Source organism: Eretmochelys imbricata, chromosome 2, assembly GCF_965152235.1.
Source record: "Eretmochelys imbricata isolate rEreImb1 chromosome 2, rEreImb1.hap1, whole genome shotgun sequence".
NCBI classification, from domain to species: Eukaryota; Metazoa; Chordata; order Testudines; family Cheloniidae; genus Eretmochelys; species Eretmochelys imbricata.
Window position 1 is genome coordinate 177638053 of NC_135573.1, and position 24261 is coordinate 177662313.

The window sequence follows — 24261 nt, forward strand, 5'->3', positions numbered from 1 at the left end:
ATCTTCAAAGCATTGTCCAGAATACTTAAAAGACCAGCCCCAGAGAACCTAAAACTCTAGATCAAAGGCCATCATCGAAAATTTTACTCCTCTGGCACAATGGAACTCTCAACAATAAAAGTAAATCTTGTTTGTGTGGGAAACAGAATGTTCTCGAGGGGCGGTCCAACAACATGTAACAGAAGTGTAGTTAATGCTGCTTAATGCACTACTGAAAAGGCACTTGTACATTACAGTAACTCCTCACTTAATGCTGTAGTTATGTTATTGAAAAATGCAACTTTAAGCAAAATGATATTAAGCTAATCCAATTTCCTCATAAGAATTAATGTAAAAAGGGGGGTGGGAGGTGGGTGTTTAGGTTCCAGGGAAATTTTTCTCACCAAAAAAATCTCTCTCTCTCTCTATATATACACACACACACATATATATATACACACATACATACATACACACACACACACGAGTATATGTTTTAAACAATGTAATACTGTACTCAACAATGACTGTGAAGCATGGTTGAGATGGTGGAATCAGAGGGTGAAAGAGGGTCGATTGTCCAGCTGCTCCTCTTGTTGTTCTTTCCGAAATGCCGGGGGGGGGTGCTCAACCCCCTGCTATGCCCCAAGCCAGCCTCCATTCCACCCCTTCCCCAAGGCCCCACCCCTGCTCTGCTCATCTCCTCTCCCCCAGCCTCCTGAACTCCACAAAACAGCTAATTGCTGCAGGCGGGAGGCACAGGTTGGAATGGGGGAGGCTGCACACCTCCCACCCCAGTAATCAGCTGTTTTGTGGTATTCGGGGGGGGGAAGGCAAGGGAGAGGCTGCCTACCGCATCCTCGCTCCTCCCCCCTCTCCTCCAGAATGCCATGAAACAGCTGATTGCTGCAGGAAGGAAGTGCAGGGAAGGAGGGGGGAGTTGCTGATCCACAGGGCCTCCGGCGGGAAGGAGGTGCTGGAGGGGAGCTGATAGGGGGCTGCTGGACCACTCTGGTTCCAAGCCTCCACAGCCAAACAATGTTATAAGCAAAAATCGCGCAACTTTAAAGAAGTATATTCTCTAATAGATCAGTGACGAAACGACGAAACAATGTTAACCGGGACAATGTTAAGTGAGCAGTTATTGTACGGTGCTGAACATGGTATAAAACCTGTACAGAACAGAAACCAAACTAAGTTCTCCAACCCTAAATTTTCCTCCCAGACCCAGTCCCCTCCCAGCTCCCAGTCCCCTTGCTTAGCCAATATCAGTCTCCCCGAGCACCCTAAGTGCCAGTTGTCATCCCCTGTTCATCATAATCTACTCCCTCTTGTCCCTTCTGCATTTGAATCGAGCAGTTTTGTCCCCCATGATGCCTCGTCCCATCAGGGGAGTCATTAAAAGCACAGGAGAGAGTATCCCAGCTCTCAGTTGAGGTGGCCAGATTTTGCAAGGTACACAGCTGCAACTGCAAAGAAAGAGCTGCTCAGCCCTGGGAATTTAGCTACTAAAATCTTAAGAAGCCTCTGTTGAGCATGTGCAAACAGATTTTTCAGAGGCTTATCACTTGGCCACATTTGGGCAGATTTTCAGATTTGGAAGGGTAAAAGGCACAACCCTGCCGAGTCCTTGCTCCAAAACATGAGCTGTTCAAAGAAAGTCTGCCAAAATTTAATACGGGCAAAACTATGTATTTTCTCCTAGCCTCATTCTTGGGAATAGGTAAACCATTTTGGCTGGAATTAAAAAAAAAAATAAAAAATTAAAAATTAAAAAATTAAAAAAAAAAAAATCAATCCAAGGCAGACATCCAGCATGAAAAATTGCATCCCAACTGGTTAAAGCCTGACCAAATTATAGGCAACTGAAAACAAGAGTCTTATAATGGGAAGAGTGGGGCAACCTAAATAGTAGGTGGTGCTATCCTCATTTTTCTAAGTCCCTTTGCATTATTTCTCTGCCCTTGGTGCTCACAATGCTTTCTAAATTAATACTTTAAGTTTAGTTGGTCCTTCCAAATCTTTAATAAAATTAAAGCTAGATCTATTCCCAATATTTGTAGTACCTTTCTAGGCATCTTCTCCCAATTTGATATTTTACCATTTATTATTTTGCTTTGTTTATGGTCCTTCAGCCAACGTTCAGTCCATGTAACAGCGAACATTTACAAACCTAGTTGTAAAATCAATTCAGATAAGATTTCATGACATTAAAAACTGTACTCAATACAAACATATTACATATTTAGTTTCCCTTTCACTCCCTCATTTTGAAATTCTGCCTAAAAGAATTGAGTTTGCTTGATAATTTCTTCATAAATTGGTGTTGCTTATTACTTATATTTCTGTAATCCTCTAAATAGTTAGCATTTTCTTCTTAACATTTGTTCCTTTTTTTAAAAACAGAAATAGTTAGACTTTTGGGATAGTAATGGTCAGAATTTTGTTTGTTTAACACTAGCACTCCATTTCTTTTCTCCAGTTGTCCATAGCCTCTATGGTAGTCAAAGACTTTTCAGAAATACTGATTTGTACCAGATTAGAAAGTCTTCCTATTAGGGAAGATGGCATTTGGGAGCCTTCATGTTTAATCTCAACAACTCTCTCTGACCGTTCATCTACAAGAACACTGGTGACACATTCGGAGAGATATCTCTGGAAACATGGAGACTTGCTCCCTGGAATAAGGTGTCAGCTATCAATTTTCTTTGGCTAGTCAGGTTTAATTCCTTGCTCTGATATGACTTCCCCATTTTTATTGGCCAGATTGGTCATCTTCCTACAAGGAAGAGATTTTATATAAAGTAAAAGCTTTGGTATCCAGCATGTTGGAGGAATGGGAGTTGCCAATAAGTAAAAAATTCTGTTTAACTAAGAGGGAGAGAGTTTGGGTGTGGGTGGGGGCTCAGGGCTGGCGGTTGGGGTGCAGGAGGGAGTACGAGGCGTGGACTCTGGGCTGGAGTTTGGGTGCGGGAGGGGGCTCAGAGCAGGGGGCCAGGGCACGGGAGAGGGTGTGGGGTGCCAGATCTCTAGCTAGGTGGCTCTGCGCGCTTTCTCCACCCCACCCCAAGTGCTGGCTCCACAGCTCCCATTGGCTGGGAACCACGGCCAATGGGAGCTGCAGGGACAACACCTGCGGGTGGGGGAAGCACGCAGAGGTGTCTAGCTGCGCCTCCGCCTAGGAGCAGCAGGGACATGTCGCCACTTGTGGGGAGCCGCCTGAGGTGAACAGCGCCTAGATCTGGCGCCCTGCATCCTCCCACACGCTCCAAACCCCTCGTGGCCATTCCTCCAATTAGGAGCAGCAGGGACATGTTACCGCTTCCAGGGAATCACACTGAACCAGGTAGGGAGCCTGCCGGCCCGCGCCAACCAAACTATAAACTGAACTTTCAGTGAAGATCAACAATGCCGGTTAAAAGAGCTTTCCGATTGGTAAAGTGAAGGATAACACTGCTTTTACTGTATATGTTTAATCTCAATAGGCCTCTACGCCGGTTCATCTACAGGAACACAACAGGAGGCTCCTCAATTAGGGCTGGGGAACATAATGTTGGAGAGCCTACTGTTGTGTTCTTGTAGATCCCATACGAGAAAGCAAAGGGGAGAGATGTTTTTTATTACCTGAACAGATCCATAACTCTTGTATCTGCTCTATGCTAGCCCATTCCCCCTACCAGTACTACGGGAAGCACTAAATAGCCAATATAATGACCAGACTGCGAAAAAACGCTTTTCCTCATGACCCTTCGAACACCATGCCTTCACTAAGTTCTGCAGTTCCTAACAGACTTCATATTAGCCCTGGGAAGCCTGGGTAACGTTACTTACAATGGGAACAGAGAGACAGCTCTGCAGTGAAGTATTCTCTGATGATTGCATGACTGCTGTCAGAGAATTCTCACAAGCTTTCAGAAAGACTACAGAACTGCCTGATAGCTGGAAGAAAGTAACCAGTCATACAACAAAGTTCATAGGGACTTTGTTCTGTGAGTCAAAAATCAGAACTGAGAGGTAAAAACCTTTTCAGAAATATAGTCAGTGACTACCTTGCCAAAGTAGCAGCAGCAATAAGCCCAGTACCACCATGAAGCCAATATGCTTCAGGTTAGCCTAGTTTCTAAATGGAGTTTCCAGAAGCAAGGAATCTGTCAGTCAGATTTGCTTCCTAATCAAAATCTCTCAAACCAGGATTCACTCTCTTTTTGGGATATCATTGTGTTGCTCAACTATTTAATCTTAATTCCTCTTGCAGTTTAAGTGGTTTAGCTGTAAAATCAGCACGTCTTCTGGTTTCTAATGCCCAGCAAGATCATCAGAAGTGACTCCTGAAAGCTAATAAACTTTGGATAAGGAAAAATCTAAAGGCTACAAATTTTCCTAATTTAAGCAGACAGTAACCCTATAGCACTGCAGATTAGCAAGAACCAAGAACATATACCCCCTCCTGTCTCAAAATGCACATTGGCAAATAGAGGTTTAACACTTGGTATGCACACTTTTTCTAATAGCTGAAGGCTTCGGAAAACCATTCCGATACCATCAGTTTTGAACTGAATCCCATGAAAAATGCAGGCTTAATTGTTGTTACATTTGGGCTGTGATAATCAAGCAATAATTTGTGTTTCATTGCAGTTGAATTAAGGAAATTTAGTAAAGACCACACTAACTCCCTCCACTGTGTTCAGCAGAAAATGAAAGTAAGCATATGCACCAAGAAGACCAGTATGATAGCTAGGTTAGCCATTTGAAAGTCAGCTATTTAATTAAAGGGTCTTTGTATTCTCAACAGCCCATCTCTTGGAGAACACAGAGATTGTTCAAAACTCTACTGTATGCCGTAAGTAGAAAAAATTGGTTTGAAAATTAGGAGTGGCTGCCCTAGCTGGGGAGAAAGGGCACGTGCTTGAAGAGTTTGCCGAGTGAAAATGACTAGGGCTGACTGACCAGGGGATGTCAGAATATGCAAGAGCTTTTTAGGCCTACTCTACACCTAAACTTTAGGTCAACTTAGCTATATCGCTACGGGGTTTGAAAAATTCACACCCCTGAGACAGACAGTTAAGCCAATCTCAGTTAATGGAAGAATTCTTCTTTCAACCTAGTTACTGCCTCTCAAGGGGGTGCTGTAGCAAGTGTCTACACTATAGCAGTATACCTATAATGCAACTGTACCACATAGAGCTTGTAGAGTAGACGTACCCTTTAGACACACAAGATCTCTATTTTCTCTGTAACCAAAGCTATGGGCTGGTCCACCTCGCTACACCACTCAGTGGTGTGAAAAATTCTTCTGTTAATCTAGCCTCCATCTCTGTGAGGTAGATTACCTACACCAATGGAGAACCCCTCCCATCAGCACAGGTAATTTGACACAGATATCCCCAAAGACAAGAAAAACCCATAACCTCTAAAGAGAGGTAATGAAGGGTAAATGGTTTCTGGAATGCACCTCCCTCTCTCAGGCTGTGGCTACACTACACTACACAGCTTTTAGCTACATGGCCATGTGGACGTGTGTGTGTGGGAGGGGCTTTTTTAAGCACCTCTGAACAACAAAAGTTTTGTCCTTCAATTGGCAGTGGAGACATGCCCTCAGAGTCAGTCAAGGGACATGAGCAGAGATTTATACTTTCAGCCAGCAATACTGCCATCAGGCTGCACCAGGCAAACACAAAGAGAAGCCAAAAAAACAAAGATGAGAGCTGGTCATGGTGTCTGTCACAAGGGCCCACACAGTCAATGTGAAGTATTTTCAGCTTTATATTTGTGACCTGCTTTATTTAGATAACAGGATGTGTTTTATAGGTGGGGCAGTAACAACCCGTATATTAAGATTGCCTAATATTTTCCATTACACATTTGAGTTACTAGAGCTCTTAAAAAAATTCAATGATTTGCAACAGCACTTGGAATTTTGGCAAGGGGGCAGCCCTGGGGTAAGTGAGGTGCCTTTTGCTGTTCCCATGAAAATCCATTTGGATTTGGCCCACTTAAAAGATCTGAAATGATCCTGTTCCATCTGTGTTTTGCACAGTACAACTTGCTGAAAGCCTACTATTAAAATTCTTTAACATTCCATTAGCAACGCACATGCATCAACTCACTATTTTCTTTCAGCATGCCACATAGACCTGTAACTCCTGACAAGACACACAAAATGTATCCTCCTATTTCTCCTCCCTATATCTGAACACTCAATTGCCGGGGTGGGGAGAGGAGTGTGACCTGGGCTGGGAACCAGGAAGCAATGAGTTTTAGATTTCTTCTAAATTGCTGTTAATAATTTGGTGCCCTTCACAATCATTATTGAGCAAGGCCTCATGCTCCACTGTCAGGTCACACAAGGAGGAAACAGAACTCTGATCTTTGATATAGCTGACGCAACTCTCACCCACTTCAGCATACAGCCTTTCAGAAAGAATCAGCCAAATCTATGTTCTTGGCTATGCTGTCTAAAATGGGGCTACTCATACATATGCAATCTTTAAATGTCAAGTAGGTGGAGTTAATTTTTTATCTAAAGAGACAGATGAATACATATATAAAAATAATTCTAATATTCCCATCAAAACAGAATTACCTATTCTTAAAAACAAAGATTCAGTTTTACCAAGAAGTGGTCTATAGTTTGGCATTTTCACTAGTTTGACACACTAACACATTCAAAACCAAACCTGCAAACTAAAACCAGAGGGTATAACAGCATCTGAAAACATCTGCATGTGCCTCACTCTTTTACATGTTAGTTTTAAGCATTAGGTTATTCTTTTTAATTTTTTTTTTAAATCAAACTTTAACCCAAAGCATTTTTAGAAGATCAAGATAGTCTATTACTGGAAAAGCAAATTCAACTGTCTCTTCACTGCAGGGACTTCTATGCTGTATATCTTGAACAGGATACATAATTTAAAGTAATTCTTAACAATGGTTATTTTTTAATTTAAGAATCCAAGTTTAAAATACAGTTTGTGATAGTGTACTGTGAAAACTGAAGAATGTACTTGTTCTAGCTCCATGCTCAGTCAGGATTGTGATTTGGTTACAACTTCTCACCAATAAAGTTCATCTCATAAACTATAATCCATGCGGAAATAGAGCGAAGCAGTAACCCAAAAAGCAAATTTCTGACTGCAACCTCTTCTCTCACAGCCTGCAACAGTAAGAGAGTCTTGTATACCCTTTTGCCAATACTGTCTGTTTATGAAAAGGTGGTTGTCAGACTAATTCTGCTCAAGCCACTTCACAGAAATGCAGTATTGGAGAACTGTCCAAATTCACATTAGTATTTTAACAGATGAACAGTTCTCTTTGTTATAAATACCAAATACAAACTGGAATCAGTACCACAAATACAAGCTCAGCCCAAAAGAAGGATTAATTTGATAGTACCAAAACATGTGCTAGGCACTTTACAGAAAGAAACCGTCTCTGTCCTAAAGAGTTTACAATCTAATTTTAGATGCGACACAAGTGAGTGACAGAAGAGAGAAGAAAAAGACGCTTTCAGCAATAAGACGGTCACAATAGTGCAAGGCACAGTAGGCTGAATGATCACCCAAACACCTGTTTTCATGAGCTAAGTAGGGATCAGTCTGATTAACAACTGAATAGAAAAAAAACCATGGAAAATCTAAGTTACCTGCTAAAAATGGCATGTGTCCGGGGCACGCCCTTCATTACCACAGACACGACTGAACCCTGGTGGAAGTATTCTCTTTTGGGTGACACACAAAAATCAGTGTCTTGGGTTATTACTGCCCCTAGAGGGCTTCTCGCAAGAGTAGGGATTTTAACCTTGGCACCGTAACCAAATTCATGCTACTACTTTCTGTCTAAACAAAATGTTACTCGATGTGTCAACTGGATGTATAATATATTCATCTTTTCCTATCTTATCTGTTATGCAATGCTGCTGCACTGTACTAAACAACTTCCACACTCCTTTCAAAGGAGACTGCATTTTGATGATGGATGAAGTGACTATATGTTCACTGATTTAGATTTTAGAGGCCCCTGGGATTCTTTGATATTCAAGAACTATATAAAAAGGGAACTTTTCTTATGACCAATTTCTTCTCTGGGTTCAGGAGTCTACTGGCACAGAGCAGAAAAATAGCTCCTCCTCTATAGATTCCTAACTAATCAACAGAGATGAGTCTACGCCAGTGGAATCTAGGACAGCAAAGAATTGGTGGTAAGAAAATTCTCCTTTATGGGGCCTGGCTCAATTAGCACAGAACAGACTGGATCTATTTAACATTCCCCATTAAGACTTAGGGAGAAGAAAACAATTTCATAGGTACCCAAATCAGTGTGGATAAAAATCAATGATTTCTTTTATTCAAATCAAATTTTTTTGATACAATGCTTTTTGAGGAAAATCTAAAGATAAAGATATATTATATAGCTCAAAGATATCTCATCATGGAATAAGGATTGTAAATTCTAATTCTATAATATGGGACAATATATTCATGTAATGTTTAAGAAAAGTTTTGTAAATGAGTTCCAGTAGTTCATGGATTAGGGACCCAGTCTTATGGGGTTCCCACAGACTTCAGTATAGATTATTTAGGTTAATCTTTCTATCTACCCAATGGGACTCAGTGCTCAGTCTAGAAGATACCATCAGAGATGCTTAGTTTTGCAGTTCTCAGACTGTGGATGTGTGTCTCCAGAGGTAGCATGCTTGTTAACAAAATAAATATATAGAGGTGAGAAATAACAGACCTCAATTCTATTGTTCCTCTGCAAATCTGTGTATACAGAGTCAATCCCTTACCTCTCTCTAAAAGTGCAAAGTTTCAAAAAGTTTTTGAAACGAATAGAAGATTGTTGGGGTGGAATAGGAGAAGTCTGGAGATAAATGTGAGAAGGGAGGGACATATGCTTGTTTTGTTAAAATATTATATGTTTGCTGTTGAAGAAAAAAATCCAGAATACTTAACGTTGTTGTTTTAGTTAAATAAAACAATTTAAATGTCTGTCTGGTGATGTTCTCCTCCTAATACAGCATGGCAAGAAAATCTTCCAAATATTAATGATTAACCTGTTGAATTGGAGATAGTTCACCTACCAATGTCTTCATAAATATCTGCTTCAGTTACCTTTGGTAAATGAAATAACCAAACAAGCATTCATTTTCTGATATAACTGTAAAACTAATCTGAAAAGTTTTCAAAATAAATCACTCTTCAAAAAAATGTATAATCTTTTAAATCACTTCTAAAAATGAAACCTACATTTATCTCTGAGTTGTGAAGAATATCCATTAAGATTATAACAAGAATGCACTTTTCTACAGAAAACCATGATTAAATCGAGTCTTCCTGACAAATGATTTAAATCAAATCCACTCTGACCCAAATTTCCTAAAATGACATTTTCTCAGCCAAAAATTTTAAACAGAAAGACACCTATTGCTTGGAGACCCAAACAAGCCAGGGATTACTGGCTTGAGAACAGTCTGGTAGATTACTACATGAAAGATAGCTCCAAAAATGGAATGACCAGCTCTATTGTCAGATTTACACTCGCGAAAAGCACAACAGCCCTGTACAAATTTCCCTACCTTAGCCTTACTGCTCTCTGCTTTGAAAGTTGCTGTAGCTCAAGAAAAGCGAACAGAGAATATAAAAGTTTGTAGGCCTCTGACATTCAAGAACAAATCCATCTATCTTACTAATAAATCCATCTGTCCTTTGGCCTTCAAAGAAGGCCAATTTATACATCATTTTGCCCTTTTGCTTCCTTCTGTCATCTGCACTCATGTCAATTCCAAAAAATGAAATCACAAGCCAAAAATAACCTAGGCCGGTAAGGAAAAAGTTTTCCCTAATGGAATGAGGATGCAGTATTCCAGTGAGGCAGGAGGAAACAAGGAGAGCAGAGTGGAATCTAAACTGGACTCCAAAGTGACAGCTTCCCATTGTCTGTCTTGTCAATCTACATATAACAAGCATCTTCACATCTGCTCCAATAGTGTAAAATAAAGTTACATTTATTCTGTTCTGAGACAGTTTATAATACTCCAAAAAGCAATGGTATTTCTGTGTTTGTTAAATAAAGGGCTTGTACAGAGAACAAGTAACATTGCTGAAAGGTTACTATCTATAAAGGCAGTTTTTAAGTAAAAGCTCCACTTGCAGATACTGAATTAATATTTGCTTTAAGAATGGGACTGCAGAGAAGTAGTTGTCCTGTGCGTGTGTACATACCTTTGTCCTTCTTGAAGTCCAAAGCATCTTCCTTATCTGTCACTATTTCCTTCATGTTGATAATGCTTTGGTGGTTAAGCTGTCGAAGAATCTTAATCTCCCGAATAGCTGTAATTGGAAAACCTTCCTTTTCATTATCCAGACGTACTTTCTTTAGTGCCACCATTTCTCCTAAGAGAAGGTTTAAATATTAAAAACATGAAGGACAGCACTCAAACAAATGAATTTCAGATTTTTCTGTCACTCAATACATCTTTTGAATTACAATATTTAAAAAAAGATGTCAATCATTCATGTTCCCGTATGTGCACCTGCACTAAAAAAAAAAAAAAAAAAAAGTAAATTCAGGTCCATGTTAAGAAAAACACTCACAGCTCAGACACCAAATCTTTTGCAGAAGTGAAAATATAAGACAACTTTCTCACAACTACTAAATAGCCTTCTTCCTTCTTTCTCATCTGCAATCTGATCTGCCTCCTTGGGTTTCCAATCACTACGCCTACACACAAGAGCGAGAGTCAACAGCATCTCTACATTTAAAGGCCTACGTATGCTGCAGACTTCATATTACAGGACACCTGAGGTCGGGAAATGAAGGGAGGTTCTTTCTTGCATCTTTTTTCCTTATGATAAGCAATACATCTAGCACATTTGTAATGTAGCAAAGAATACTAATACAAAGTGAGATGATCAAGCATACAAGAAAATAAAATATACATCAGGAAACTTAATCTCAAAATACTGCTTATTGTAAGGTGCTGACCAAAATGTTCTTTGATACCCCATTGTTGGTGTTCTGAGAAAGCCATAAAATGAACAGATATTGCAAAACTTGTAACTGCCTATTTCAGCTTTTAATTAAACTATTACACCATAAATGAGAATTATCTGACATACTATAGGAAAAGCAACCTTAAAGATCACATTGCAGGGTGTCATTGTACAGGAGGCCTTCCCCCTTTATATTATTTCAGGTAGTAGCTATGAAGGTGCAAGGAGGAGAAACTGCGAAGTTCCAGAATATACCCTTTGTTCAACAGCTTCTTTCATCAACAGTTCCTACAAGCATTACTGCTGTGCCTCTCTCTTTTACCATCTTCAAGGCACAAAAGCTGAAGTAGGAAATTGGCCAAAAATACCTACAACCTATGCTTCTAGCAATAACCTGCAGTTACATGATGTTAAGCAGCATAGGGAAACTACTACTACTACTATGGAGAACTACCAGGATCAAAACCCAACACAATTCTGAAGAATTTTCCAAGATGAGAAGGGCAGAAAAGCATAAGCATTTTACAAAATATACCAAATTAAATCTATGTAATCATGTAATTCTGTAGTTAACAGCATTCATTCATTATATATTTTTAGATCTTACCCGTATCCTTATCCCTGGCTTTGTAAACTTGCCCATAAGTGCCTTCTCCAATAATGCCAATTATATCAAATTTATCCACGCAGCGTTTCCCCCAGTCAATGTCTTTTTCCTTTGTTTCACCATGGCGTGGTCCACATATTCTATTAAATAAAAATTAGCTCTAAGAATACATCCATAAAAATGTTCAGAAATAAGTTATCTGTAAAAAGCAACCTTTTTCATATTACTAACTTCTTGGAAAAAGATCCATAAGAACTGAATGAATTCAACTTTCAACATTTATGTTCTTTTAATTCCAATCAGCTTGGACAAAGAAAACAGAAGAGTTAGTTTCAGTTTCATTTGCAGTCTCTTTCCATTCCATTGCTTTGCATATCTCCTGCCCTAGCACAAAACTGCATTATTCTCACTGAAAACACCACAAAGGAATACGTTTGTTTAAAAATGGGCTCCACTGAAATTTATAAAAAAAGCAAAATTATTGTGTCTCAGGAAAGAGACATTTTGAGACATATTTTATTTAACAGTTTCTGCATCTGTCCATCCAAAACAATACACACCCACTTCACTAATCTATTAAAAGATGCCTACGCAATGGTTAGTACATTTAACTATCATAGAAGATACCTCATTCAATATCTACCTTCTTCAAAGTGTTACGGATGAAGCAACCTCATTGGGAAAGGATGAATGGGGGCAAAGAAAGGAACAGCATCTAGTCTTACATATTAATCACTTTCTGGACAGTTTACACAACAATGAATTTCAAGGGAAAGTTTTTAATGTGGTGCTTTAAGGGAGGGTATACAACCAAGAGGATATAAAACCAAGGAACGGTCTTAAACATGGGTTGAGTGGGCACTTTCAGTTCTGCATCTAAAGAGGACCTTCATGATTACTCACCAACAAACCTATCCCAAACCACTTCTTTTTGTCTGCAGTTTCTGCTCATTTGGCCCCTCATCATTACTGCACACAGCAGGACAGAAGGATGGTATAAATAAGGGAATAGGGTTCAGAGAAACTTAGTGCAAATGAGGCAAATAGGAAAATGGTGAGCAGGAGTACAAAATTCCATCTTCTCAAATGGTGCCAGTGCACTTAGGGACCGCCTTGCCTGTCTAGAAGACTCTCAGAAATAAAACATTCTGAGTCATTTAATGGTTGAAAAATAGGCTTAAATAGCACAAAGTGGCAGTAAATCGACATATGCTGATTCAAGATTTGCTGCAGGCATTAACCTATTTCCAGTATTTATAAAAAGCCAGGGAAATTATATATATTTCAAATTTTTATATTTTGAAGAAACTTGTATATCATTTTCTCTTACATGCAGTTACTGGGTTTTTTTTAAAAGTAGTAAACGTACTTAGGCCTCCTTTTGCTGTGTGACTGAACTGCTGGTTTCTTTTCTTCTGGACTTTTGGATAAATCATCTCCTCCAGGCAACTCTGGTGGAAGTGGCAAGTCTGCAAGCAGATGGCGGAGTTTCTTCTCCACTTCCTTTTTAACTGCCTTCACTGAAAGATTCCCTCGCAAACTATAAAGATAAACAGAAAACAACTAAAATGGACTAAAATTCTTTTCCGTTTCATGGCTGGAAACCTAATGGGGGTGAGATCTCAGTAGAATTCACTATGAGTGACTATTTCATATAGTCTGCTTTTGCAGCAGCCTCTGCTTTTACAGCCCATAGGACATTTGTTTATGTTTTACATGTGGCTACTGAACAGCGTGAGAATTACAGATCTGAGAACTAAGATCAAGAATATTTTTAGTTATTTCCTGGTGAATGTTAAAGTTAGTCATGACAATGTGCATTAGTGGCCAGGACAGGTAGTCAGGAAACCTGGATTAAGTCTCTACCACACACTTCACTTGTGAGCTTATGCAATTCAATTAGCCTGGCCCTTTTACTATTTTCCCATCTGTGAAGAGAGGATAATACTTATTCATCTTACAACAGTGTTTTGAAAGACACAGTTAGAAGAGCAAAATCTTTTTTCTTCTTTTAATTCCATTAAAAAAAATCTGAGGCACAAGAAGCATATGAGCACATACATGGAGGAAGGGAGTCTAACTCCTTGTCCCACATCTTGTTGCTCCATATGACTGTCACCGTTTAGATCTCTGCTATTCACTAGCTTAAAAAATAAAGCTCTCAAAAATACAGTACTATGGTGACTTTTTCCCACCCTCACAGTGGAACTTTTCAGATACTATAATATTATTTCATTGGCGAAACTGGTCTATAAATAATCATTCTGACATTGATTTAATACACATCTTGAGGCCTCACCATTCTTCAAAGTTTTCAAACTGCACTGATAGCAGTTTGAAGCCAAAATTGGTCTAAAATAATATGAATAGTCTAATATAGAACTTTCAATCATATTCCTTGTCATCCACTTATGTCTTTTCATACTTCCCCTGAGTTCCTTCTGCTCCTTTGCTTCATTTGCTTCTAAATCTAGAGGGATGTAATACTTATCCTGAGAACGTTACTGGACCAAAATAGTCTGTTTGCCCATCCCCATCAGTCCCATAGTAGTTTGAATCAGACACTTTTCTAAAAACAGCAATTTTGAAATTAAGTGCACTGCCTTATTTTATGGAAAGTGAGAACAGAACACTGGAAAGAAGGTTTCTAGCCAGCAGAGGCATCAGGCTCTGGAATTGCCTCCCCATAACAGTAGTGCAGATAAAAAACCTAACTGGTTTTAAAACGGAGCTTGGTAAGTTCATGAAATTGATTATATGATGTGGTTGCTTGCAACAGCAGGAGGCTGGACTTTACAACCCAGGAGGTTCCTTCACAAATATTATATAATGTTTATGTACGTTCCACACAAAAATAAGCTACTTGTATAATTTAATTCTAACATTGCTGCAGAGTATTAGTTACTATTTGAGCCATCAGAATACCAACTTTTTAAGAGATCATATGGCTATCTGAATGTGTTACAAGTAGATAGTGGGTAACATCTCATATTACTGTAAATGGAAGACTAAGACATATTAGACAGCGTTTTGTATATAGTCAATTTGTATATAGTCAATTTCCAGTTTGTCTTTCCCACAACAGGGAAGAGAACATGTTTAAACTGAAAAATGTTATTATAAAAGCCACAACTTTGCTAAAGGGAGCCAAAGCTTTTTTCAAAAAACAAAAACTTTTGATTTTGAATTGACAGTGTCCTTTAAAATATTTGGACTTAGAAATATTTCCTCTTAGACTATTAGAAGTGCAAGTCAGGGTATTTTTTCTTTGAGTTTCAATAAGATCTCCAACCATCTTGTTACAATGTGATATAATCATTTTCAGATTGGTAATGTAGTCCAAACCGTACAATATTTGCTTATCTACTAGAATGTTATTAATTTACAAAGATAAAATAAATTGGTAGAACTAATTTCTAAAACCCAGTTTCCAATATATTGTGTACACATGGCCCTCCCTAATTTTCAAATTGGTAACAACTATTTCTGAATAAAAATATAATCTGAAGTTAAACTGGCTAGGATAAATTACAATGCATATTAAGCATTCTATTTCAGGCAGAAGCTGTTCATCAGGAACAGGATCAGGAAGCAATTTATTTTTTCACAGCCTAATAAATAAATGCTGCTCAACAGTCCAAGCCCTTTAAGGGTTAATTTTTTGCCGTTCTCTCTGCTCTAAACCAGATAATTTACAGTAGATATTTGTGACCAGAGTCTTGTTCTCATGAAAACAAAAAGGCAGTTTTGCCACTATCTTCAAAGGGAGTATGATTGAGCCATGCATGCATTCCTATGTTCACTAGACAAATCCACCGTTTTTGGAGGAATGGACTGAATTCTGCTGGCACTTCTGAGGAAAAGCAGCGATTTCTTTCCTACAACACAGGAAGTTTGTCAGATACTTCAATTGTATTTCTTTGACAATCTTTGTACTTTAACACATTACACCATGTGTTTTTTATATTTATCCAGCAATTTAATAAAGAGAAACATTTAAGTCTGAATTCCTAGCAACTTTTATTTACAGGTAAGACACATGGGCTGCTACTACACAGTTTAAAATGACAAAGGAAAGCAGGCCAAACAAGTATAAACACTGTAATCTTTCAAACTTAGCAATGCTACATAAATTTTGTGCTTCTCTCCAGTGCAGGGGTGGGCAAACTTTTTGGCCTGACGGCCACATCTGGGTGGGGAAATTGTATACAGGGCCATGAATGTAGGGCTGGGGCATGGGATTGGGGTGCAGGAGGGGCTCAGGGCAGGGTGTGGGATGCAGGAAGGGTTCAGGGAACAGGCTCCAGCCCAGCTTACTTCAAGCGGCTCCGGGGTGGCAACAGCACACAGAGGGCTCCCTGACTGCCCTGGCCCCACACCGCTCCCAGAAGTGGCCAGCATGTCCAGCAATGGCTCCCAGGGGTGAGGTGGGGCAGGCGGCTCTGCCACACGCTGCCCTTGCCATGGGTACCACCCTCAAAGCTCCCATTGGCCACGGTTCCCCGTTCCCGGCCAACGTGAGCTGCAGGGGACATGCCTGCAGGCGAGGGCAACACACGGAGCCCTCTGACTACCCTCCCCCAGGGGCCCCAGGGACATGCTGCCAGCTGCTTCCGGGAGCAGTGCAGGGCAAGGGCAGGCCCCGCTGTGCCACAGAGCTGGCAATCCTGTGGGCCGGGTTGCAAGCCCTGACGGGCCTTAAACCACTAGAGCAGGGAGGGCAAAGCAATGTCTTTGCACAGTTGCATGAAATCTTGAAATCATGTTGTCACTGCAGCTTCAACGCTGGGAATATTAAGACGGATGCCTTCACATGCTGACTTTTTTTTTCGGCACTAATTTCTTAAAATCTTCATTTATAAGCTAAGGGCCGGCTGAAAACCCTAACGTTTTAATCACATAGCCTATGAAAGTGTGGTATTGGTAACAGGCTCTCTAGACTTAATATTGCCCAGAAATCAGAGGAAAAGTGCAACAAGCTACAATTTAACAATTTTCTAATGCTGATAAGGTTTCTATCTCGGAGCTAAAAAAAAGTCTAATATGGTCCAAGTTCCATAACGTTTTTAGGACCTAGAAATACTTCACTATGGACATAAAATATTGTCCTAGTTCATATTCACTTCAAAGATGAACTGCTAGGTGCTTTACTTGCTAAAACCAGTGCTCATTACCATTGCAAGTGCTTACAATGTTGCTAACCCCTTAAAGCAGGCGTCTCAAACTCCCAGCCCACGGGCCACCTGCGGCCTGCGAACCTCCCCAGTGTGGCCCACAGGACTCCAGCAGTTTTGGGGCCGGGTCTCTCCCTTGGCCCCCCAGGGGCCCCGGCAGTGCAGTGGAGCTGAGTGGCGTCTGCCTGTTCACTCCAGGGCTGCCAGCCTCTCCCTGCAGCCCCAGAGCAGGGCGGGGCTCTGCCTCCATGTGCTGCCCTCCACCCCTAGCGCTCCTGCAGCCAGTAAGAAGTTCTGGGGGCGGTGCTTGGGGGCAGCAGCACATAGAGGCCCCCCACCCGCCTCACCTTAGATCCCAGGTAAGCGCCGCACCCTTGAACCCCCCTCCCAGAGCCTGCACTCCCCTCCCACCCCCAAACTCCCTCCCAGAACCTGCACCCCCTCCCCACACACCCCCAGCCCCCAAACTCCCTCCCAGAGAAGGGCGGCCAGCATGTCCCTTGGCCCGCGCCGCTTCCCACAGCCCCCATTGGCGCGGAGCGGCGAACCGCAGCCAGTGGGAGCCGTGATCGGCGGAACCTGTGGACGCAGCAGGTAAACAAACCGGTCCGGCCCGCCAGGGGCTTTCCATGAACAAGCGGCGGACTGGCTTTGAGAACCACTGGCCTAAAGTGGAGCTTTGATCAGACCTATGCAATTGTGCAGGTTTTTATTTCTTTAAAAATATACATGAATGTATATACTCACCTGTCAGTATCTGTATCTTCAGGCAGCATGGGAGGGAAAGGCAAGGGTGGCAGCGTGGAGGTTAGTAGTGCAACATTTCTATCTTTCTCCTTGGCTCCTACATTTGGTGTATGTGGTTTGTTTTTCTCTTTTACAGTGACTGGTTGCTGCTTCACGGCAGCCGATTTATTCTCTTTTACTGCTACTACTGCTGCTGCTGCTGCTTTCTGTTTAGCCACTTTGTCTACAATCAAGTTATTTTCCACCTTTGTCTCCTGAACAGAGACCTTTGCTTTTGCTTTGTCATTTTTCAAAGTTGAACCACTTGTAGGAGAAGATGTATGCTCAGTTTTTATTTTCTTCAGATCTTTCACATTGTTTGTTTGAGGTGCACTCACACCAGTGTCAGTGTTTCCCTTAGTAGGCGTAGAGGTGTTTGAAATTTTTGCATTGGCTTTGGCTGCCTCTGCAGCTCTTGCTTTTTTGTTCTTGTTCAATTCAGCAGCCAGGCTACTTTTCAGAGTCAGTGTGCTAGGAGAAATACTCGAGTGACGACTTCTGGACCTAGATAATCTGTGTCTGCTGCGAGACCTTGAGCGTCTTGATGAGTAAGGGCTTCTGCTTCGGGATTTTGCTGATCTCCTGCTTCAAAATAGTAAAGATTTGGTCAATTTAGGTTTAAAAATAAAGAATGTCTTTTATATAACCTGCCTTCCTTATTACTAGAACAGCTTTTGCAAGCACCATCATTGCCATTACTATGTTTAAAGGGTGAACATGAATCTAAATAAAACCCATATGGAAAGACTTTCAGAAACAATAAGAACTGTATCTCTGAATACAATATCAATGGCACAGACATAACCACACAGGACCTCAGACTATATTATGAATCTTTTTTAGCAGAGCTCCTTTGTAAAAAGTCATTGGGAAATCACAAAAATATAAACACAGAAAAGACATTCGCAAAAAGAAAAGGAGTACTTTTCTTTTTGCGAATACAGACTAACACGGCTGCTACTCTGAAACTTGTCAGAAAAGACATTGCATGCCTTCTGATCAGCCGTTCATTTCCTCCCTCAGTGTCAGAGCTGTTCTTTGCTTGTTGACAGAAATAACTTGATACTAAACAACACATACAACTATTTTAAAAAAACTACATAAATATGAGGATAAAAAATTGCTTTGTTGACAGTTAGGAAAAAAGTTATGGAACTACAGCAATGATAATTCTGCAATTTTGTACCTCTTGTTAATGTTTCTAGTACATATTTAGCAAACTGAAATATTAAGTTACACACCTAAAGAAGAAAAAGAGGAAGAGAAAGCAGTATTTATGAAGATGAAGTAATATTGCTGTAGGAACCTCAATTTGTGAATTTGCTGCCTTATAAAAATATCTGGTATAACTATTGTTGCAGTAACTTTTTATCATTACCTTGTACTTGAGAAATACTACTGAATACATAGTTAGAAACTATTGTGATGAGCTGCGCACAAAGAAGCAGACTGAAAGACAGCAATCAACTTTCATTTCTGAGGACATAATGATATAAGCATAATGCTGTATTAATGCATTTTTGTAAGACAGTCTATACTTTTTTTTTTAGACAGATAATTCTCCCTGCATATCCCCTACAACTCAGCATAAGCATGTGTAACTCACAAGCTGTCACGCTACAGTATGTTATTTATTTACATTGCAGAAAAAGAAGAGCAGCAGGGGAGAAGAAAATAATGTCACTCATCTGGATTTCTGCACATGTGCAGAGAACAGAACAGGACACACATTTGCAAGTGCCCAGGAGGGAAAAATATCCAAGAGAGAGAATGTTGGTAGTTACAGAGAAAGCTCAGCAATTGTTTGAAGCCACTGAGAAAGATACCAGTTCACATACATTTTTACTTTACTCATTCAATAGATTCCATAGTTCGACTTGCCTAGTAGTTTTGATTTAGTTTTTTGTTGCAAACTACTAGAGACAAATTGCCAATTTAAACACAGGTGTTAAAAAATGGCTGCTATGAGTAACAAATAAACAAAGTACCCTAACTTATTACTAGTCCATGAAAATTTATGAAAGTGTTTCTTCATCCACTTTATTCTACTATGCATATCTGTCTCCAAATATATTCACCATATCCACAATTGTTCTAACTTCAGTTTAGTGGAACTATACTGTAATTCTATTTTTCTTGACTAGATCATTCCTGAAGAAAATGTTATTTCAGTGAGTCCATTTATCTGGGTTAAAAAAAATATGCTAGAATAGTAAGGATCAGAGTTCTCAGTGTGCTGTACACTTCAGCTCATAACAAATATAACCAGACAACATGTAAGAACTGGCAGCTAAAACAAGGAAAACAAATATCATGAATGTTCTTGGAATGTTTCATATGTTTGAAAAGTACCAGCTAATTTGATTCTGACTGTACATAATATATTTTATTTATATACATATACATATATGTGCTTCAGATAAGTTGATCTTGTGTTATATAGTATTAAAATAGAGAAGATGCTATTACATATATATTGGCTAATTTCCAAAAGAGAAACATGAATCTTGTATGAGAAAAGTAGGGGTTTTCAACCCTTGCTATTGAAATATCAAGATTTCACTGATATAAACAGGTCGATAGCACGTTTAGATTAAACAGGACTTCTGCGATATGCTATAAACTAAACAAACTGAAACTAGTGGCTATATGGAGCTATATTTCATTAGATATGTCAGAACAATTTAACAGTTCAAAACACAGCAAATCAACCAAAATCTTTTCCCCAAGATACTTCTCAGAAACTAGGTATATTTAACATAATTCACTTCTGTGCCAGACAGAAGGTTTGGTTTTACAGAACCCTCTGGCAGAATGAGAAGAGGTCAGAAGAGAAGAAAACGGGGGGGGGGGGGGGGCAAGGGGAGAGGAGGAAATCACTGTACTCTACAGCATTTCCAATTGACACTGAAATAATTATGTAAAATGCACTTTTTCAGATAAGTGTGTTGCAGCTCTGGCACATAAAAAAATTAAGGAAAATACTTCTAACTAACTTTTAATGGAAGCAGTGGTTTAGTGAACTAAACACAGTGCTTGGAGTCTGGAGACTTGGGTTCTTTTCCTTACTCTATAATTTAGTTGCTGACCTTGGGAAAGTCACTTACATTTCTGTGCCTTAGGAGAATGTTTTCTACTTTTAATAAAAGGCAAGACAGAACCAAAATGGACAGCAAAATATTTTGATATACTGAACTGGTGGTTTCTCCCCCCCGGTATTATGTATGCCTGTAAGTTTTTGTTGTATCCCCCCCACACACACACACTTTTTCCTGCTTGTTTTTGACCTTGGAAATGTAAGTGTCAAGTCTTGCATTCTCCAGTTTTCCTGGAGTACTTCTAGAAACTTGCCTACACTAGAATGAAAGATGGTTTCATTGGTGCTAATCAAAAACAGTTTTTAAACAGTCTGACTAAAATACTCTTCCTCTTTCAAATACTTAACTTCTATCTACTCTTTTGGCTGGTAATTTCATCATTTCCTTAGTTTACTAGCCATAACAAACTAACAGCCTAGACTGGATCTGAATGCCTAACAAAAGAAAAATAGACAAGTAGGAAAGGAAAAATACCCCAAAGGAAAGAAAGAGGGCACAAGCACAATTTTTTCCCTTTACAGGTTACCTTTCAGGAACAACACTCTGCCCTCAGATTAGTGTACAGAACTCCATTTTCCCAACTGAGGGAAGAATTTGTCTCAAGCATATACCAACTGGTTTTAACATTATTCAGAGGCTACACCTCAGCTTAAAGAAAGATCACGTCACAAAGTTATAAAACATATGATGTCCAGACTTTGTCCAGATAATGTGTTTCTTTTAAAAGAATCTTTCTGGTAAACATCAGTTGAGTACTCTAAATGTTAGTGGACACCGTGACAAGCACCTGACTTCTTAACAGTGCTTATATCAGAAGTCTGCTCAGTTCTTCAAAGACTACTGCCACTTATATATTGCCCCATCTTACACATATTTGCCCCGGATGATTTGTGTTTAGTCATAAATTTCTACATTTATTTTTTATTTTACCTAAGGAACTATATTTTAAATATCTGTTGCATTAAATATTGAAGAATTTAAAAAGCATCTTTGGCCCAGTCTGGGGAGAGTAGAGGCAGTACAAGACTTAAGTACCACATCCAGTCCTCCTCAACTGAATGGAGTTGCCATAATGCTAAATTTTTAGAGGGAACTGTGAATGGAAAACAATTTTAAAAAATCCTCGCTTTATATCCATCAGTCTGTTTCAATTTTTCCATGTTTATGCCCAGTAGCTGACATTGTTTGGTGTTTGTCCACACACACAGGCACCTTTGTCATATTTACTTATTAATTGTTCCACAGATGCACCCAACAAAGGGCACGCTGCATTGCTACAGCACAGCAGCACTTCACACCTAATTTTTAGCATTTATATAGCACTATACTTTTCAAAACTCTACAAAAATTCATACAACACTTTCTGAAGTAGACAAGGACCACAAATACTATTTTATAGATGGAGAGAAACAGACAAACGAGATAGGAGTTCTTGATACCTGACTACATGTTTTTCTGGAGCCAGCTGCAGAAGAACATACTAGGAGTGAAACTAGGGTATATTGGTTTCTCTCTGAAAGAGGTTAAATATATAGTACTGCTGCTAAACACAAAGAGAAAGCAGAAAAAGGGAAAGACACAAAACATAGCATAAATGACAAGAGCGAAAGGAACAACAGCAAAGGGCTTTCTCCAAAACCACCAAATCCAGCATGGTTTTGGGTAATGCTGTCACAGATTAGCAAATAGGGTAAAGCACTGTATTTTTAAGCATGATTTAACAACTTTTGCTTAACTTCTTAAATTTTTCAAAACAGACTGGTTGTCACTTTATCTCTGCTTAACTACTGAAAAACTTTCACAACAAGCTACTATTTTGGACACTGGATTTTGTCAGATGCATGCCACAAAACTACCACGAAACTGTTCTTCAAGGGTTCTGTTATACCTTCAATGTTAATTATACAAGTTGCATCAACACCTAGTGTATTTAAGAATGCAAAAAGTAAATGTAACATTTGAATAATCAAGAACACTGAAGTCAGAAAACTCCATAAGTTAGTTTATAATGTAACATTAATTGCTACATTGTATAAAATATTTTAAAGGTATGGAATGAAAAAAAAACAGCAACACATTATGCAGAAATAACCTCGTGTATGTACCGAGTGAGAATTTTATAGCTGGAATCTTAAGTTTGTGAATTTCTTGATTGGAATGCTTGAGTTCTTTGTTGCATCACACTTTCCCATCCCCACCCCCTTTTATTAAAAAGAGGATTAAGTACTTTAGAGGCATATCACCATTGTTAACACAGACTAGTAGCATGTCAGAAAAACAAAAATTTAAAAACTCATAAGCAAAAAATGCTAGCTTTCGCTGTTCATAACCTTTTAAAACACTTACAAGATTTTGTTTAAACCTTTATGGTTTTTCCTTTTAATTAGACATTCAAGAGAAAGCCAAGTTTGAAGTGTTGACTTTCAGCTGTTTGAATTACGCAAGAGCAAACATTTTAATCAGAACTTATCAGGATTTTTTCACCAATATTTGCAGAGTTCAAAAACAGCTGAACTGATTTTTCCCAATTCCTTAATGAAATATTCATCTTTAGGCCAAGATGTAATACCTCAGAGATCATCACAAGAATATGTTTGAGAAAGTTATCAGTAACTGAAACAAGGGGAGCAGGTTAAAATGGAATCTACAGCTCAACCCTAGCAAATAGCATACAAGCACCATGGTCTTCCAGTGTATGTAATTATCTGTCCTTTTAAAAATATTTGAAAAGGTAGATCTATAAATGTAATCAATTGACTTTTACCTTAAGTCTCCCAAGATACTATATACTCATATCATCACTCAGTAATTTGAACCGTCAGTGACAGGACATTCTGGTTAATTATAATTTTAGCCTAAATTCTCTCTGTGCATTAATAAGCAAATTTAAGATTAATTCTCCTTGCCTATGATAGGACAAATTTTCTCTCATGTGATACACGATTAATCATGTTTTTCCTTTAGTCCAGTTTTTAGTTCAATGTCTACATTCGCATTGCATCAGCTATACAAAAAAATAGCTGTTTAGTACTGCTATTTGAGTAAGTGCCACACGTCTTAATTTTATTCAGATATTCAAATTCTATTCCTTCAATATTTTGAAGTTATTAGCAAGTCTAAAAAAATCACGAATGTTGGGTAACTTTGAAATTTCGTCATTTTATTTTTTTCCTTAATTTAATTTTATAACTAATGTGTCCTCACTAGAGAACCCTTGCTCATGGAATTATTTACCAGCAGAGATTAGACTGACCTCAGGCCTGTTTTCAGAATGCTTTGCAAAATTAACTGCTTTGCAAAAATCCGTCCCATAATAAGCAAAGATAAGGAAAAAGAACAAAAAAAGAGAGCCACTGAACAAATGAGAGGTAAAAACCTAAGTCCATTACAAGTAACGATGTAAATCTTAAATACAGAATTCAGAACTCACACCACAATGACAGAGGTCCTTAATATACATCAGATAGATATAAATTAGGTAAAAGAACAAACATTCAGAACTTTTAAAAGCTCTTCCATTCCCTATCTTAAAAAAATTGTAGTTTTAAATTTTAAGTTTTTTGAGGAAAGCTCAGTTCTAAAGAGAACTTTAATATCAAGTATTATTTTTAGAATACCCCATCCTT

The 24261-nt window shown here is 39.0% G+C and overlaps 1 protein-coding gene across 2 annotated transcripts in view; it reads right to left on the reverse strand.

Annotated features, from left to right (window-relative positions):
* CDK13 (cyclin dependent kinase 13) overlaps nt 1–24261 on the reverse strand; it is a 59788-nt gene that overhangs the window by 28254 nt on the left and 7273 nt on the right. For both annotated transcript variants that reach the window (XM_077811001.1, XM_077811000.1), the window contains exons 2-5: nt 17499–18119; nt 12947–13117; nt 11578–11717; nt 10200–10370 (exon numbers count right to left, since the gene is read on the reverse strand). In XM_077811001.1, the coding sequence (XP_077667127.1) occupies nt 10200–10370; nt 11578–11717; nt 12947–13117; nt 17499–18119 (1103 nt within the window). The remainder of the gene's footprint in view (nt 1–10199; nt 10371–11577; nt 11718–12946; nt 13118–17498; nt 18120–24261) is intronic.